This window comes from Pangasianodon hypophthalmus, chromosome 11 (assembly GCF_027358585.1).
Source record: "Pangasianodon hypophthalmus isolate fPanHyp1 chromosome 11, fPanHyp1.pri, whole genome shotgun sequence".
Taxonomy (NCBI): Eukaryota; Metazoa; Chordata; class Actinopteri; order Siluriformes; family Pangasiidae; genus Pangasianodon; species Pangasianodon hypophthalmus.
Genome location: NC_069720.1, coordinates 23,877,092 through 23,896,253, shown reverse-complemented (window position 1 = coordinate 23,896,253; position 19,162 = coordinate 23,877,092). Strand labels below are relative to the sequence as shown.

Below are 19,162 nucleotides of genomic sequence, written 5' to 3'. Positions count from 1 at the left end.
CAGCGACAAGCAGCTCCTCCTACTGAGCCCACAATTAAAGACGCAAGCAGATTAGTGAACATCTTTGAAGCTCGGACAAAAAGAAAACACTCATAGTTGTTTTTTTTCCCCTAACCTGATTGCATCCTGCAAATGGCATTACATTTCATGCTACTTTAGCAAGCAAAGATCTCAAGAAAGGATATAGTATACTGTGATGACATGCTTCTTAAAGTTATCACACTAGTCACTTGTGGTCTGTGAACCTTTCATAGCGGAAGGAGAAACCCGTGTTTTATGTACCCTTGTGCACTTCTGTAGCAAAGGTCAGCTAGTTCTGCGATCAGTACTAGTGACTGAGGAATAGTGAGTATTCACTACTGAAATATTTTGACCTTCAGAAAACTTGTCAAATCCTTGGTACCTGTTTTGGAGGGAGCTATAGTTTAATCAGGATGGATCTTGTGAAACGCTTCCTGTGAATCCATTATAGCACAACTGGGAATGCTTTGATTCAATCACAAGAATGTTTCAGTCTCTGCTGGGTTATGCTTGAGCATTTTGAGCAAGACTGGTTCATGTTTCTTTCTGAACAGGGCTCTGAAAACTTCAGAAGACCAGAAAGTCACTCTCCTAAACCGAAATTTTTTAACGCATCACCTGCCTCTGCAGCACCTGGCCAGGAGTGATGTGAAGAGGTGGGGACTTGGTAAGAGTTTGATTCTGATAAGATGAGATTAGCACATTTGATGAGAGACAGCCAGAGATGCAAATGGGATGTACAAGCACCATAGTTTTTTGCCCTTTTGCTCTCAGAACATTCCTTTGAGATTCTGGTCCATGTTGACATGATTGCATGACATACTTGCTGCAGATTTGTCAGCTGTACATTCATGCTGCTAATCTCTACTTCTTCTACATCCCAAAAGTGTTCTACTGGATTCGGATTCGGTGACTCGGAAGGCAACTGAAGAACACTAAACTCATTCTTATGTTCATGGTAAATTGTGGACATCAAGTGATGCACATGGTCAGCAACAATACTCAAATACCCAACCCAGTGTGTGCCAAGAAAACATTCCCACACCATCACACCACCAGCAGCAGCTTGAACTGTTCACACAAGGTAGGGTAATGCTTTTGAGGCCAAATTCTGACCCTATCATCTAAATGCCACAGCAGAAACCAAGATTTAGCAGACCAGGTGCTGTTTTTTCCAATTTTCACCTGTCTTCAGACTCTTAATCTTGACTGACAAGAGAGGAAAACAACTTGGTCTTCAACTGTTGGAGCCCTTCCACCTCAAAGCTTGATGTGTTGTTCATTCTAAGATCCTTTTCTGCTCATCTTCGGAAGACTCTTTCAAAGTCAATGTAACAGAACTGTGTTTTATGGAGTGTGCTGTGTTGGTACACTAAATTGTTGCTCCAACAACCTAAGTACCTACATGCCCAAATATGTACCTATATGTCCAAAAGTATGTGGACACCTGAACTTCACATATGTGACTTCACATCTTCCATGCCACAAAGTTGGAAGCACACAATTGTATAGAATGTCTCTGTATGCTGTAACATTACAATTTCCCTTCACTGGAACTAAGAGGCTGAAACCTGTTCCAGCATAACACACACAAAGCCCTGTGCACAAAGCGAGCTCCATGAAGACATGGTGTGTGAAGGTTGGAGTGGAAGAACTCGAGTGTCCTGCACAGAGCCCTGACCTCAACCCCACTGAACACCTTTGGGATGAACTGGAACACCGACTGAACCCCAGACCTCCTCACCAACATCAGTGTCTGACCTCACTAATGCTCTTGTAGCTGAATGATCACAAATCCCCACAGCTACACTCCAAACTCTAGTGGAAAGCCTTCCCAGAAGAGTGGAAGTTATGGGTCTGATGGGCAGGTGTCCACAAACTTTTGGACATATAGTACCTTTTTAAAAGTATAGTACACTGCTGAGACAGGGCAGGTGTAAAAGGTATTCTTCTTTTTCTTTTTTTTTTTTTAATTAAAAACAGGTTTTTTTTCACTCATCAGAGAAAAACCAGCAGTCAGTACCTATAACTAGCACTGAGGAAAACCTGGAGAAATAACGTGAAAAATCTGAATAGCTGCCGTTCTGTAAGACAAGATGCTGTTTAGATAAGTTTAAAAAAAAAAAGAAGGAAAGAAAGACAATTCGCTCATTTTAAACTTGCATAAACAAAGCTCTAGTGCTGATCTGAAGTGGACTTGTAATTTCTTGTACAAGCAAAACAACAAAACAATTCTCATTTCTCAACACCATTTCACCATATTTACAGCACAATATGGAACACATGTCGGGACTTCATTTGCATACTTTGCATATGCTTAAACCTCTTAGTAAACTGTGAGGAAGAAAATTAGAGACATATATTTCTATGTCTAAATTCATGAAGCTAGATCAGGGTACACCCCAATTTCACAGCTTCACGACTGTGTGGAGAAGCATATGGATGTCGGCTATGTGACAGTCCCAGCATATCACTGTATATTAGCGCAGTCTGTCACAATACATGTCCAAAGCCAGGAATATTTATCAACTGTCTGCAAGTGTTTTTTTCCCTGTGTAATATTTAATTCGGTGGTTAAGTCTGCAATAACAGGATATTAAAGAATATTGAAATAACTCCTTAAATCCTGACTCTGCAGTCATTTAAATGGAGTATGATCCCTGTAGAGGTATAGCTAAGCACGGTGTCATAACAGCCATCAGTCTGCGTTATCGCACCGTAGGCTACATCTCACGGACATTAAAATGTCTTTACCTCTTAAAGGGGGGTGGCCGCAACTCCCGTTTGGGTGTGTGAGCAGGAAAGCTGGAGAAGGGCTGCAGCAGGTAATCACAAGTTGCAAACCATATGCTCGCACCATCTGTCTCGCACGTCACACGTACACGCGCACACATCTAAAACAGGCTACCTAAAGAGTCGATTAAACAACAAATAACAATTGGCCGGCAGACAGCCAGCTTCGAGTTGCTATACACTCTCACACATACCTAGCCCATGCATGAGGCATAGAACCTGCAACCTGCACACTATGGCGCCATCTTCACTAATTATCAGGTTTAAACCTACAAAAAACCCAACAAACATAATCAGATTATGCATCTACTATATTGAGGATCAGTTTAGATACTTTAGATCACTCTCGCATGTATTAAATAAAAATGTGTTTGAGGAAACATCTGTATTTCTTTGGCTTAAATCTTAAATCTTTGTTGTTGTTGTTGTTAAAGCATGGATATGAAAATGAATGGATTATGGATGAAAAAAGAAGCAGAGACAGGAAACAGAGACATGCTTGCATACTTAAACAAGGACAATACTGTATATGGTAATTCTGACTGACACTCACTGATATAACGGACCAATCAGGCGATGAAACACTGTGAGACAACAAAGGCAGTATGAACGAATCATGTGATGCTCAGAAACAAACAGCAGAGTGAAGCTCTCACAAAGAAGTACATACTGACGTATATTCATGACCAATATATAGACCATAGTTCAAAAAGGTGAAGGTTTCAATCAAGGCATGTCATGAAGGGGGAATAAAACATAGCTAACTCTGGCCAATGAAATGCTGATAATTTTTTTTTTTGCTGAGATCTGTGAGCAAGTCAGTCCTTTTTTTTTTTTTTTTTTTAGCAAGAAAAATGCCACAATACAGTGTAATATAAAAAAAAAATGATCCACAAGTATTTCTGCTGTTAGAGAAATTAAGCCTGGGGGTCAGATCAGGATATCTAGAGGCTAAGCAGCTCTTTTTTTGTTTTGTTTTTTTTTTTTTAAATAATATCAGCTGTCTAGATAGAATACAGTATATTACACTCGCAAGGTGTACGAGGAGCGAGCGTTCAGATGGAAGAACACCTAGCAGGATGGTGCAACACTATACAGACATAATGCAATACGAGTATCTAAACGAGCGTGCTTAATTACTGAGTACACACGATCTGAATCTAAAGCAGAATGCTTTTCCACTTATATATACTGAGATCATGGTATTCTGGGATACACACCGGGGGTGGGCAATCTGATAATGATATAATATCAATATGATGATAAATTATTAATACACTTTTCTGACATATCGTGATATCTTTTTACTACATTAAACAATTTTTTTAAAAATATTTACAAACTGAAAGTAGCTGATGTTGTACTTAAGCGCTCTTTTTCAATGTTAAATTTTTCTTTTTTTTAATAATACACATAGAAAAGAAAAATATTATGTAACAAATATTATCTATTCACAAAATTATATATTAATTTTGAATATATTCATGAATGCATTTTGAATAACAATTTATTATATATTTGTTTATTAATAATAAACAAATTCATTATTAATTATAATATATTTTTTTTTAATTGCAACACTACTGTAATGCCAGCAGTTTGTACACATATCGTGTGTCGTAGAAATGCCTTTCAAGAATGGTGATATGATATTTTTGTCATATTGCCCACCCCAGCACACACCGCGATGAGCCCGAGTGTACCGCCTGCTGATGCTGAGTCCTATAAAAAGCAGGGCTCACACACAGTTTCTAGACCTTTCCGATGTCAGTGTAGGAGTTGTTTTAAAGAATCAGAAAGGTCAAAGCACCTGAGACGAGTCACATCTATTGCTCCATAGTGGCTGTGTTAGCGCTACACCAACGCTACACACACTCCACTGTCAACCGAGACCAGAAAACAAGAAATAATATCATAATAAAAATGAATACAAGGAATGTACGATGTACAGTAGATGAAAACGATGTAAAAGTTTTGTATAGATGTTATTTATACTGCGAGTGTAGAAAGTGAAAATGTTTGCAATTCTGAAAAAAAAAAAAAAAAATCTAAAAATGGGAAATGCTACACACACACACATATAATGTGTATATATAAGCTGTGTGTGTGTGTGTGTGTGTGTGTGTGTGTGTATGTATGTATGTATATATATATATATATATATATACATATACATATACATATATATATATATATATATATATATATATATATATATATATATATATATATATACATACATACATACATATATATATATATATATATATATATATATATATATATATATATATATATATATATATATATATACACACACACACACACACACACACAAAATGTATATTATATAAAATGTATACTCCTGTAAAAACAGTCTTAACTGTTATGTCCTAATTTAGTCTCATTTTCTCAAGCATGTCAAAAAAATGCCTCTCTACACCCAAGCTAACGTTCGCTTAGGCCTTTTGTTGTCATGGAAACAGGAGCTGATGGCAGTTAACTTGGTTTCTAATCCAATCTTTACATTAAATTCATAAATACATTCACTACACGCGTAAAACAGCATGTAATGTTGTATATGTATAACTTATTAATTTACATACAGACCCGCTGTCAGTTGTGTTATGAGCTCATTCATGTTTTCACTATTTGAAATGTGTTTTATGCAGCAGAGGAACATGTCTTTATGTCTTGCTAAACTAAGTCATATTTAGTGTTTGGGCATTTGGTGTGTGAAGACTAAATAACACCAAATCCAACAAAGCACACTGCAAATGCAGAAACCCAAAGCTTCTGTCTACAGAACACAGCTGCTGTGGTGATGCAACTGCATGAAAAAAAAAAGAGAGAGAGAGAGAGAGAGAGAGAGAGAGAGGGAGAGAGCGAGAGGGAATGAGGAAATGTTCACATTCCAAGCAAATAAAATGCAATGCAACATAAGGAAAGACGGTGTCTGACAATCTGAATTTCTCATCGTGACAAAACTAAGTATCAGAAACACTAGTGAAGAAAGTTGGCTTAGAAACAGAACATGACTTGGACCAGCTTGTGTGTCTAATCTACACATCTGATGTTTTCTTCATCAAAAACTCTCAGAATCTTTCTGTGACTATTCATCGCACACAAAACAAAGGCGGGGTACCAGCTATAAATAAATTCCCCATGAATTCTGTATCATTAAGTCAGTAAACAACTTGAAAGTGGAATCAAGCTTGATTTACGTTATCACGCTGAGGTAGAGGGTGATGGCGAGTTCTGTCTCTAATGTTTTCATGGTCCTTTAAGTTATAGATGAAGAAGTGAGGGGAGAGAAAAAAAAAAAAAAAACCTTCAGCAAATATAATGAGAACAGATAAATCTGTGTGCGAAATAATACACGAGCCGGTCAGTACATTTCACTGACACAAACAACAGCCTTGCCTTTTTATAACTAATGACCAATTACATCCAGAGATACAGCTGTTGGATCACATCTGTAGGTCAGAGCGATCAGGTGAGAAAGTAGGCAGAACTAATTCTCTTAGTTCTGGCTGAGATTTTTTTTTACATTCCTTACGTGTACAAACAACCTGGAAGATACTGTATGTAATATCTAATCTAAAAAAAAAAAAAAAGTCTAATCTTATCTAATGCACCTTTGAGTCATTTTTATATAAAATAACAGTGCTTAAACACACACAAAAAATCTGTGGATGAAATTTTAAATCATGTTTACAAATAGTTCCCTATTTATTCTCAGCTCAAGATCGAATAAATTGTGAATCAAATCAAAGATAAAATAAAGCCTTTAGGGATGAAACAAAAAAAAAAAAAAAAAAAAGATGTATTATCTAACTGCTGCACAAGTATAGTTGTAACATTGCTTTTCAGGTGCATTATCATTATCGCTTTATTACTGGGAGCAATTTGGATGAAAAGAACACACTGGACAGGTAGCATCTGTCTCCACCTACTGCCTTGGCACAGTCAGCAACTTCTGCTAGCTTTGGCACGGGCTTGGAAAAACATCAATATGGCTCTATAAAGCCAAGCGCAGGCATGCCAGTCATGCTCGACAAGAGCTGGCCAAGTATTCGCCATCTAACGTTACAGCTCGGCTTAAAAAAAAAAAAAAAAAAAAAAACCACCAGATATTTCTCCACCTCTACTTCAATTCTGCGTTCAGCTAACAGACTGTCATAGCATTACACATTTCCCTATAATGAAAGCATAATGAAAGCATAGTCTCAGAAGGCTGCTTCGTTATAACAGCAATTCAGTGATTCCGAGAAAATGACTGAATTAATGCTGCTAACGTGCCACGATGAACTGTTTATTCTGCACTGATGGCATCACGACAGCTTGCAGTCCAACAAAAGTGTTAAATAAGTGCCCTCCTGCTTTGTAACAGATAAATGTAAGACAGTTTCCTTACAGGACTTTGCGCTTTCTCAGTAACATGACGATCTGCATTTTTTTTGTCTTATTAACTTTAAGAGAGAGAAAATACAAGCTGATGACTGAATGATTGCTCATAGCTGCTATAACGAGTGATGACAGGAACAAACCCGTTTCGTAGACGTTCAACAAAACAAAACTATAAATGAATAAAAGGTATGATGTCATTTCTTAATAGATAGAAATTGTAACCGTTGATACATTGCTGTGGCATAAGAGGAAGATCATCCTGTTCTTGAGGATGTGCAGTTTTTGAAAAAATTATCTACTTTAGAGATGGGTTGCATCACACCATTAATTATTTTTGAATTATTCTCCTATAACAGCACACCCATTGTCATTTATTCCTAACACATTATTACACATTCTCACCATTTCATGTTTCAAGTATCTCAGCAACACTGGTATCCACGTGACTGCGCTGTGACACGTGCTATGACACGTGCTATGACTGCTCTGGACAAAGCCTCCTAGCCACATAACCACTGGTGATGTATCTTGCACGGTCAAATACTTTTTTCTTCCCAAAGACAAAACACTGTAATAGGACAATGAATGAATCCAGTGCAAAAGAATGCATGATAAGAAATTGATAATAAATTAATAATTAATCCCTTCAGTGTTTTTGGATAACATGTCTAATTGTTCTTTGGTCCTAAACTGGCTGAGATGTAACTGAGGTCCTGAGAGCTGGGCTCAGGAAATGAGACTAACCTCAGCAGATCATAAGGGAAGTGGTCTCTAACTATATGTGAGACCTGAACGTTTCACGTCAGTGATTGGACAAGCAACACTTTCCTCTTTCGGTTAGTGTGACCGTTACTCTTGCGGGTCACCTGTGCTTTATCTCCTTAATAGTAAAAACACGCATGAAAAACTGCATACGATCAATTTATATATCACAATAAACTGCAGTGAATGTATTATTTCACATTGTTGTTTTTTTTTGTTCACTACAGAAAATGATTCATTAAATGAAAGCAACAATCATTCTGGTTTTGTTCAGTCCTCAGACAGGAAGTGGTGTACTGCATAAATAAATGCATAAAGTACCTGTATAAGAAGCGACTTGACAGAAGAGTAGCCTGAGCATCAGCAGGGTCATACAAACAAGAAAAACCCTTCTAAAAATAAGTACTGAGTCAGACTCCCAGCTGCGATGTTATAAAAATATACAGATGTAATCACCTACCCATCACCTGATCTAAATCAGGACAGTGCAGTATACTGCATATCAACTCTCATCACAACACTTATGACCAGGACAATCATAAGTAAGGAATAACACACTCCAGACTGTGCGGTTATAGGAGAGTAATGCACGCTGGGGTGGTGTGATGCAGCATGACGCGCAAGCCGAGTGCCGTAACCCCCTGAAGTGCATTATTTTTGTGTAACAGCACGGTCTGAAGTGTGTTAATCTGCTCATACCGCAGTGATTTGCCATTACAGTGTTTAATTTATTAATGTGCAAATGTGCGATGATTTGTACATTACAATGTTTAATTTATTAATGTACAAATCATTGCACATATAAAGGTTTATAGTTAGATTTAATGATGATGTGGAACATCTGAGAGACAAATTACTTCCTGTTCTCACCTATATCTCACCTATGTTATAGCTACCCCTCTCTGTTTCTCTTTCTCTCTCACTCAAAAAAAAAACACAGCTTGTCACTGAGAAAACAGAAAGCATAACTGTGCTGAGAAACTTTGCAAAGCACAGCGACTGTTACAAAGCTCTGACACACAAGAGTCCTTCCATAAATGTTACATAAATGTCTTCTAACAAAAAACATCACCACATCAACAATTACATGTTTTATTTGTTAAACAACAACACATTTTTAATCCTTTTATTCTTAGTCTTAGATTATATGGAGCATCCGCAGTACAAGTCCCTGTGTATGAGCTGTTACTACAGAAACAATAACGCATTAGAACGAGTGCAATAATATTAATCTATCATTCATCTTACAGCTGGAACTACCGTCCATGCTGTTATACAGAAATAATGCACATCTGACCAATCCGATTCGAGCATTCAACCGCTCTATGGTATAAAGAGCAATTATTATGTTTTATATTAATTTATATTATTATACAGCAGTGAGCTGGGGAGAGATTCTCTTGGTTTCTGAAGCCAATAATTCAAAACAATTTTAAAAAAGTTAAATAAAGTTAAGTTTTATACTCTTAATTACCTAGGTGAACTAATCAGTGCCCTGAGCAGCTGGAATAAGCTCACTGCATATCTGGACTACTAGTTATTTACTTATAGTTGCTTGGATGACAATTAAGTTCAAATAAATTTAAAAAAAAATCTTCTCCCTACTGAGTTTCGCAAAAAAAATTATTTGGTATGAATAGCTTACGTTAATGAGCTTCACGATGGTGTGACGCACCTCGGTGCTGTAACTCTATGTGCTACTTGTTTCAGAATCCCCCAGCCTGCTACTTTACACACATCAGATAAGACACAGTAGATTAATTAGCGTTTATAAACGATAGACAATTTCTTTCAGACTCAGGCAAACGCGTACACGTGGCAAAACCGAACAAAATAAGTGCAGAGCGTAGCTGTCACAATTCTCCTGCTAGCACGACATGCACAATACTTCACTCCGCAGTGATATCAAGAGAAAATAAACACGCTAGTTAAAACTCAAACAGCTTTTACGTGACATGCGACTACAGAACACTACATTTCATAGCTGAAACCTTCTGTAAAGACTTGCGATAGGAACAAGAGGAACACTAGGGCTACATGAACTCATGCTCTCTTCCCAAATTCATATACTCATTCGTTTCCGTTAATCTGTATCCATGCGCTTAGAAAGCTAACTAGCACGCCACACATTATTATATTTTATCCCACAGCGCTGCTGATTTCTTGAATCAGAAGGAAGATTAGCTTTCTATAACAACAGCTCTGACAGTAGGTCCAGCTGTAACATAAATGATATAAACCTATCAATGCACTTATTCCAAAATATATACGGTATTGCTTCAATACACAGGAACTTGTATAATAGAAGCTCTACATAATCAAAACTAATAATGAACAGATTAAGAAAACAAGAAGGCAAGTTTTCCAAGTTTTCTTGTTTGCTGGAAAGCAAGTTTTCCTTCAGGACACCGGTGCTTGCGCTTTCCAGTTTGGCTGCATTTTTTATGTCTTATTAACTTCAAATGTAAAGGGAAGGATGTTTATAGCTTCTAAGTAAGTGATAACAGGAACTAACTTGTCTTGTGGATGTTCCATAACAATAAGCGTGACTATAAACAGTTAAAGAGCATGATATGATATGTCATTCATTTGTAAATTAAAAATTGTAAACATTGGCAAACCGTGTGGTAAATGAGGAATAAAACACTTCGTGCCATGCTGTTATAGGAAAACAATCCACGTCAGGGTGGTAACGTTTCACATCGAGCTGTATCACACCACCCCAGCACAGATTCCTTTCCTATAACTGCACAGCCCGTAGTGTGTTATTCCCTATCTGTTCAGTATCATGATATGAAAAGTGATTATGGTCTGAGTTCAGTCTGAAAAACAAAGTCATATTCCTGCTCTTGTTTTTTTTCTTTTCTTTTCTTTTTTTTATCTGGAGTATTTTTTGTGTTGATGTTTAAAAAAAAAAAAAAGAAGCAGCACACACATACACACACACACACACACACACACACACACACAAACATACACGCACACAAACACACACAAACACACACTGAAACCGTAACCCTAGAGAGTTTTTAGCCAGTGTAACTGGACATATGGCAATTAATACGCTAGGTCTCAAGATTAGATTTATTTCTGCAATATTAACTGTCTTGTATATTTTTACTTGCCCAACGAGCTGCATGTTGATTAGCTGAGTAATAAAATACTTCACTATTTAAGGGATTTAAAGAAAAAAATAAGACATGGCTGTAAAATATTTTGCAGTTTTCCTCATAAGCGATAGCCTGCGCTGTAATATTTCCAGCTGCAGATGATATGATGACTAGCCAGGCCTCAGTTATAGGTACAATAGCTGATTTTTTTTTTCCCCCTAGTAGTACACATAACCTGGACAGTATGTAGAACACGATAAAAAATATATATTATTTAAGCCATGGCTTCAGCACACGGGTGTACTGTGTAGCTGAGAAAACTTGTTTGGGAAAGTACGGTTCATGATGATCTGCTTGTTTGTGTTTACATGGGCCTCTCTTTACAGACGCTCCCCAAACAGCCCTTGACTCCACCCCCATCTCAGTCTGTTGCAAAAGAAAACACATGCCGGAAACCGGTAAGCACCCAGCACAGCCAGATACTTTTACAGTGTTATAAGGTCACACTGGATAAGAGAAACGTAATGGCCGTGAATCATCAAATGTAATAAATTGTCACCTGCTGAGCAGAGATACTTATCTATTAGCTGGCTTTCGAAAAAGCAAGCACAGCCACCCTGATACAAACCAGCACACAGCCTCACTGTTCACTTTCGAAATGATCGTTTTAGCTATTAAAGAGGACCGAAGATGTCAACTCCGCTAAGCAAAACGATCGCTGCCACATGATCCGACACTTTTATTTATTTGGGCCTCCTATCAAGCAACGTTAACATAATGTTAACTAGATATTTATCTACTCATAAGGTAACATTATCTTCCCTAATGCAGTGCAACAAACAAAGTAAGGCAATACTCTTAACAAATAAACAACCCACCTCTCATTTGAAAGTAATGTCATGACAGTCCATGTTCTCAGAAAGTTCTCTAAAATCAAATGTTTTACGTAAACCTTATACATCCTAACCTTGGCCAATAAGACAAAAGTATTTACTCATCGCTTAGAGAAGTAGCTAGGTGGTTATTATTTAAAATACAACCGGGAAAAACCAAAGAAAGCACCTCCTAAACTCGGAATTCCTACTCAGGAAATCGGGACGGTGTCCTCAACCCCGAGTTCAGCAAGTGACATCAAATCAACAAAGTAGCTTCTTACTTTTATTATACAGTTATACTGTATCTACAAGTATCTGCTTTAGATTAACCAACATACAGACATATTTATGTGTTAAATCTACAACACTGACTGTACAGTTCACTGTTTTGAGGAGGAATGTATCGCAGCATCACTCATCACCATCAGCTGACCACATCATGGCTAACAAAAGATGAACATGGAGGCGTCCATGTTTTTTTCCCCCGCTTTGTAGCTCTAACTTCCCACTTCTGAGGTAAGCATTAGATGAGTCATCCCTATTAAGCACGCTGTATGTGATTATTAGATAATGCTGTACAAGAAAAACACACTATACTCTCTCTAAACAGGTAATTATGTCATTTCAAACACTCGACTGCAATCCTTCAGCATTAGAATGTTCCTGAAAGAGGAGAGAGGTGCTCTTCATCTAATGCTGAGGCCCACAAGTCACACAGTGACTACTGGAGGATCAGGTTAAGGTAGAGTGGGATAACATGCTGCTCCTTCACGTTCTTAGTACAACTACAGAACTACATCAGGTGTAAACAGCACGACGTGGGCAGTGGAAGCTCAGTAGCGGTTCTGCACTAGTGACCAGAAGGTTTCAAGCTCAAATTCCAACCCGGTCACAGACCTACTGTTGGAACATCTACAGCTGAGCTACACATCTGGGTTACGTTCTGTCTCCCATTGGATAAAAATATCTGTCCGTTGAATCAGTGTTACACAAGAGCACAACAACAGATCTACGTGTAGCACAAATAAAATAAAAAACATAGGATAGTGCTAGCTAACGTATAGGCATTTTTGTTAGTGTGTGAGTGAACTCATTACTCACCTTCATTTTCAGACGACGGACATGACACCTGCAGCACCAGATCAAACGTCCTTTCTGGATTCTCACTGAGACAAATCAAATCATAAGTACACACTCAGTATAAAGTTTATTAGGCATATCTGACTTTTATCTTTGGACACTTTGTAAACATGCACAATATTGCCAAAAGTATGTGGACACCTGAGTATTATTTGAACATCCCATTCCTAAACCATGGGCATTAATATTGACTTGTTGCCTCTTTTGCTGTTATAATAAGCTCCACTCTTCTGAGAAGCTTTCCACTAGATGTTGGAGCGTGGCTGTGGGGATTTGTGATCATTCAGCTACAAGAGCATTAGTGAGATCAGGCGCTGATGTTGGTGAGGAGGTCTGGGGTTCAGTCGGTGTTCCAGTTCATCCCAAAGGTGTTCAGTGGGGTTGAGGTCAGGGCTCTGTGCAGGACACTCGAGTTCTTCCACTCCAACCTTCACACACCATGTCTTCATGGAGCTCGCTTTGTGCACAGGGACATTGTCATGCTGGAACAGGCTTCAGCCTCTTAGTTCCAGTGAAGGGAAACTGTAATGCTACAACATACAGAGACTTTCATTACAATTGTGTGCACAGGTGTCCACATACTTGTGGCCATATAATGTATGTTTGGGGTCATTAACTTACTTACTTAAAGTTCTAAACTGATAAACTGACAATGTTTTGAGCTGAAAATCTTCATATTTGGCTATTAATCTTCACAAGAGCCCCTGGGTCATGAGCTGAAAAACAGCCCCAGAGCATCACTGCTCCATCTGTGTATTAAACGGGGTATCAGGTGCTTTCCTGGTGTTGCAGCAACAGTTCAGTGATGGCCCACATACGAGTCTGATGGTCAGCTATCCACATACTTTTGGCCCTTTAGTGTATGTGTAGGTAGGTAGGTAGGTAGACAATGATGTGCTCGAACATGTTACAGTATACAAAGACATTCTATACAATTGTGTGCTTCAGACGTTGTGGAAACAGTTTGGGGAAGAACCACATATGAGTGTGACGGTCAGGTGTCCACAAACCTCTGGCCATATATTGTACCTAGTGATTGTAGCCCATTTATATGTGTTACATATATATGTGCTATTTGCTGGCCACTATGTACCAAATATTAGCCTCCTAGGCCTCCTAGTTTAAACATTGCCACAAACTGTCTGACACCACAGATGACTAACCACAGACCTTTCCTTGTAATCCGTCTCATTTACTCACCACTATTTCCAATAAACCTCCTTAATAACTTTTAAAGAACAGATGACATGAACTTTTGATGTATGTATATGTGTATATGGAAATTTTGGATGTATGTGTGTGTATATGGAAATGTGCAGAGCCTATCAGACGCCAACACTCACAATCCTGAAACTTGTGGCCAGAAAAGTTACTCTGAGTCTGAGACTATCCTCAGCACAGCAGTGACATGCATAGTAGCACATTAGTGGGTGTTGTGGTGGTATGAGTGTCAAGGTGAAGCAACGTTGCTGGGTTTTCAAAGCGCACACTCACAGCTGGATTGAGAAAAACCACTAACCCAAAAATATCCATCCAACAGTGGGGCTATGGTCTGAATCTGACACTGGGTAGGGGATTTTAGAGGACTTAGCTCAGAAAAAGATAAGCTGTAGTCTTTAACGAGTTGAATCAACAAGTTGGGGTGGTATATAAAAAAAAAATTCATTACGAATACACTGTGTTTTAATACTCAAAGCAAAGCAACCCTTGTACCAGCATAATATCCACTACTGAGAAAGCACTGGCAGAAATTAAAGTACTCCTCCTTGTCGCAGGGGTGGTAGCATTAACGGATAGTGCATGTTCTGCACTTTGTTTGTTTATTGCTTTTTAATGCCATGTCAGCAAGAAGGCTTTTTCATGGTGAGTACAGGGTAAACAATAGCAGCTATACACTTTACAAAACTATAAAAGATATTTAAGCTTAGTACAAGACAGAAATTCTAAAATGCGTTCAGCTGGTACCTTCCTAAATGTTTCCATTAAACGCGTCTCTGAATAAAACCGCCGTCTGATGGTATCAAAGGCTTTGCCGTTCAGTAGGATATGTCTGATAGTCCAAGGCATTTGACAAGGAGGACATAATGGGGGAGCATCGTTCAGCACTTTTCTTTTATGAATCCTTTATCTGCAAAGGTGCATGTGGTGCATCTATAATTAGCTTGCAGAGCACACTTGAAAAGGTCCTTAAGTGCAATCAGTGCATCTTGAGCTAGTTTTAAAAGTAAACTATATTCATGTTCATTCATCCAGGTAAAAGATATTCAGTAAAGGTACACAACATACGCACCTGGAAGCAAGGAAAGCACCTGATACCCCGTGTAACACACAGATGGATCTCTGGGGCTGTTTCTCAGGGGCTCTTGTGAAGATTAATAGCCAAGTATGAAGATTTTCAGCTCAAAATATTGTCAATTCTATCAAGTTAGAACTTTAAGTAAGTAAGTTAATGACCCCAAACATACATTATATGGCCAAAAGTACGTGGACACTCGTGCACACAATTGTATAGAATGTCTTTGTGTGCTGTAACATTACAGTTTCTCTTCACTGGAACTAAGAGGCTGAAGCCTGTTCCAGCATGACAATGCCCCTGTGCACAAAGTGAGCTCCATGAAGACATGGTGTGTGAAGGTTGGAGTGGAAGAACTCGAGTGTCCTGCACAGAGCCCTGACCTCAACCCCACTGAACACCTTTGGGATGAACTGGAACTGGAGACTCCTTACCCAGCATCAGCGCCTGACCTCACTAATACTCTTGTAGCTGAATGAACACAAATCCCCACAGCCACGCTCCAAACTCTAGTGGAAAGCCTTCGCAGAATTGTGGAGGTTATTATAAGAGCTAAGCGGCGAGCAACTTTTGAATGGGATGATGAGAAAGCACATATAGGTGTGATGATCAGGTGACCAGATACAGCGTGCAGAAATTAAAAGATCCCTTTTACACTGATGGACAGATACAAGAGAGCTGACAAACAACAAGCTACAAAGTGACTCACTGAGTGCATTTCCTGTCTTTAAATAAGAAATCTATTCTACATATAGCTTCACAGCAGAGCAGTGTTATATGTTAACCACATTATTATTATTATTATTATTATTATTATTATTAAGTTGTGGATTGTTGATTGCAAACTTGACTCTTCACTGGTGGCTCTTTGAGGAAGAATTGCACACCCCATCAGCAAACAGGTGGGCTAACACACATTTTAAAGCCTTAGTGTGTGTGTGTGTGTGTGTGTGTGTGTGTGTGTGTGTGTGTGTGATACATTTCCAGCTCTGACCCTGCAGGCTAGCTAAAGCTAACAGCTCAGCTTGCATTGCAGCCACAGCACTCCTACTAGCCTGCGTGCTAACTGAACTAGCCAGTCAAGCACCTACACAGCTAATTGGTTTTAATTCATTATAATGCAAGGGTTATGTCGAGTCAAATATTAATAACATGGGTGTACTGAACCCCCTCGCCCACTCCCCACCTCCGTTCTCAGCTGTTATTGGGGAAAAAAGGAAAAATAAACCCAAAACAAAGGCAGAAAGTGTCACTAGGAAGTGAGCAGCTGAGCCTTACCGTATTCTGCTGTCCATGGCTACAGCATCGCGACGCGCCGCGAAGCAACAGGGCACCTCTCTCTCTTTCTGTCTACCTGAGACACATTTCAGACCATCTTTCTTTTTTATTTTTTTTCCCCCCACCTCCCTGTCTTCCTGAGAAGTTCAGTCGCAATGTTTCACTTCTCCTCTTCTGTACACCAGGAAGCGCAAGCGACGCTGCGTGACGTCACGCCGTGTTTGCCAGACACCTCTGGGTTTGTAGTGTCTGAAACTCTAACTCAATAAACACTGAAATTCAGTACACACTCTAACTCAATAAACAGTGAAATTCAGTACACACTCAAACTCAGTAAACACTGAAATTCAGTACACACTCTAACTCAATAAACACTGAAATTCAGTACACACTCTAACTCAGTAAACAGTGATATTCAGTACACACTCTAACTCAATAAACACTGAAATTCAGTACACACTCAAACTCAATAAACACTGAAATTCAGTACACACTCTAACTCAATAAACACTAAAATTCAGTACACACTCAAACTCAGTAAACACTGAAATTCAGTACACACTCAAACTCAATAAACACTGAAATTCAGTACACACTCAAACTCAATAAACACTGAAATTCAGTACACACTCTAACTCAATAAACACTGAAATTCAGTACACACTCTAACTCAATAAACACTGAAATTCAGTACACACTCAAACTCAGTAAACACTGAAATTCAGTACACACTCTAACTCAATAAACACTGAAATTCAGTACACACTCTAACTCAATAAACACTGAAATTCAGTACACACTCAAACTCAATAAACACTGAAATTCAGTACACACTCTAACTCAGTAAACACTGAAATTCAGTACACACTCAAACTCAATAAACAGTGAAATTCAGTACACACTCAAACTCAGTAAACACTGAAATTCAGTACACACTCTAACTCAGTAAACACTGAAATTCAGTACACACTCTAACTCAGTAAACACTGAAATTCAGTACACACTCTAACTCAGTAAACACTGAAATTCAGTACACACTCTAACTCAATAAACAGTGAAATTCAGTACACACTCAAACTCAGTAAACACTGAAATTCAGTACACACTCTAACTCAATAAACACTGAAATTCAGTACACACTCAAACTCAGTAAACACTGAAATTCAGTACACACTCAAACTCAGTAAACACTGAAATTCAGTACACACTCTAACTCAATAAACAGTGAAATTCAGTACACACTCAAACTCAGTAAACACTGAAATTCAGTACACACTCTAACTCAATAAACACTGAAATTCAGTACACACTCTAACTCAATAAACACTGAAATTCAGTACACACTCTAACTCAATAAACACTGAAATTCAGTACACACTCAAACTCAGTAAACACTGAAATTCAGTACACACTCAAACTCAGTAAACACTGAAATTCAGTACACACTCAAACTCAGTAAACACTGAAATTCAGTACACACTCTAACTCAGTAAACACTGAAATTCAGTACACACTCAAACTCAGTAAACACTGAAATTTAGTACACACTCAAACTCAGTAAACAGTGAAATTCAGTACACACTCAAACTCAGTAGATATTGAAATTCAGTACACACTCTAACTCAATAAACACTGAAATTCAGTACACACTCTAACTCAGCAAACACTGAAATTCAGTACACACTCTAACTCAATAAACACTGAAATTCAGTACACACTCTAACTCAGTAAACAGTGATATTCAGTACACACTCAAACTCAATAAACACTGAAATTCAGTACACACTCAAACTCAGTAAACACTGAAATTCAGTACACACTCAAACTCAGTAGACACTGAAATTCAGTACACACTCTAACTCAATAAACAGTGAAATTCAGTACACACTCAAACTCAGTAAACACTGAAATTCAGTACACACTCTAACTCAGTAAACACTGAAATTCAGTACACACTCTAACTCAATAAACACTGAAATTCAGTACACACTCTAACTCAGTAAACACTGAAATTCAGTACACACTCTAACTCAATAAACAGTGAAATTCAGTACACACTCAAACTCAGTAAACACTGAAATTCAGTACACACTCTAACTCAATAAACACTGAAATTCAGTACACACTCAAACTCAGTAAACACTGAAATTCAGTACACACTCAAACTCAGTAAACACTGAAATTCAGTACACACTCTAACTCAATAAACAGTGAAATTCAGTACACACTCAAACTCAGTAAACACTGAAATTCAGTACACACTCTAACTCAATAAACACTGAAATTCAGTACACACTCAAACTCAGTAAACACTGAAATTCAGTACACACTCTAACTCAATAAACACTGAAATTCAGTACACACTCAAACTCAGTAAACACTGAAATTCAGTACACACTCAAACTCAGTAAACACTGAAATTCAGTACACACTCTAACTCAGTAAACACTGAAATTCAGTACACACTCTAACTCAGTAAA

General features: G+C 38.2%; 1 protein-coding gene across 1 annotated transcript in view; it reads right to left on the bottom strand.

The window, feature by feature from the left end:
- dennd1b (DENN/MADD domain containing 1B) overlaps positions 1–16,901 on the bottom strand; it is a 93,596-nt gene extending 76,695 nt beyond the window's left edge. The window contains exons 1-2 of the mRNA XM_034308759.2: positions 16,683–16,901; positions 13,073–13,137 (exon numbers count right to left, since the gene is read on the bottom strand). Of these exons, the coding sequence (XP_034164650.1) occupies positions 13,073–13,137; positions 16,683–16,699 (82 nt within the window). The 5' untranslated portion in view covers positions 16,700–16,901. The remainder of the gene's footprint in view (positions 1–13,072; positions 13,138–16,682) is intronic.
- Positions 16,902–19,162: the final 2,261 nt, after the last annotated feature.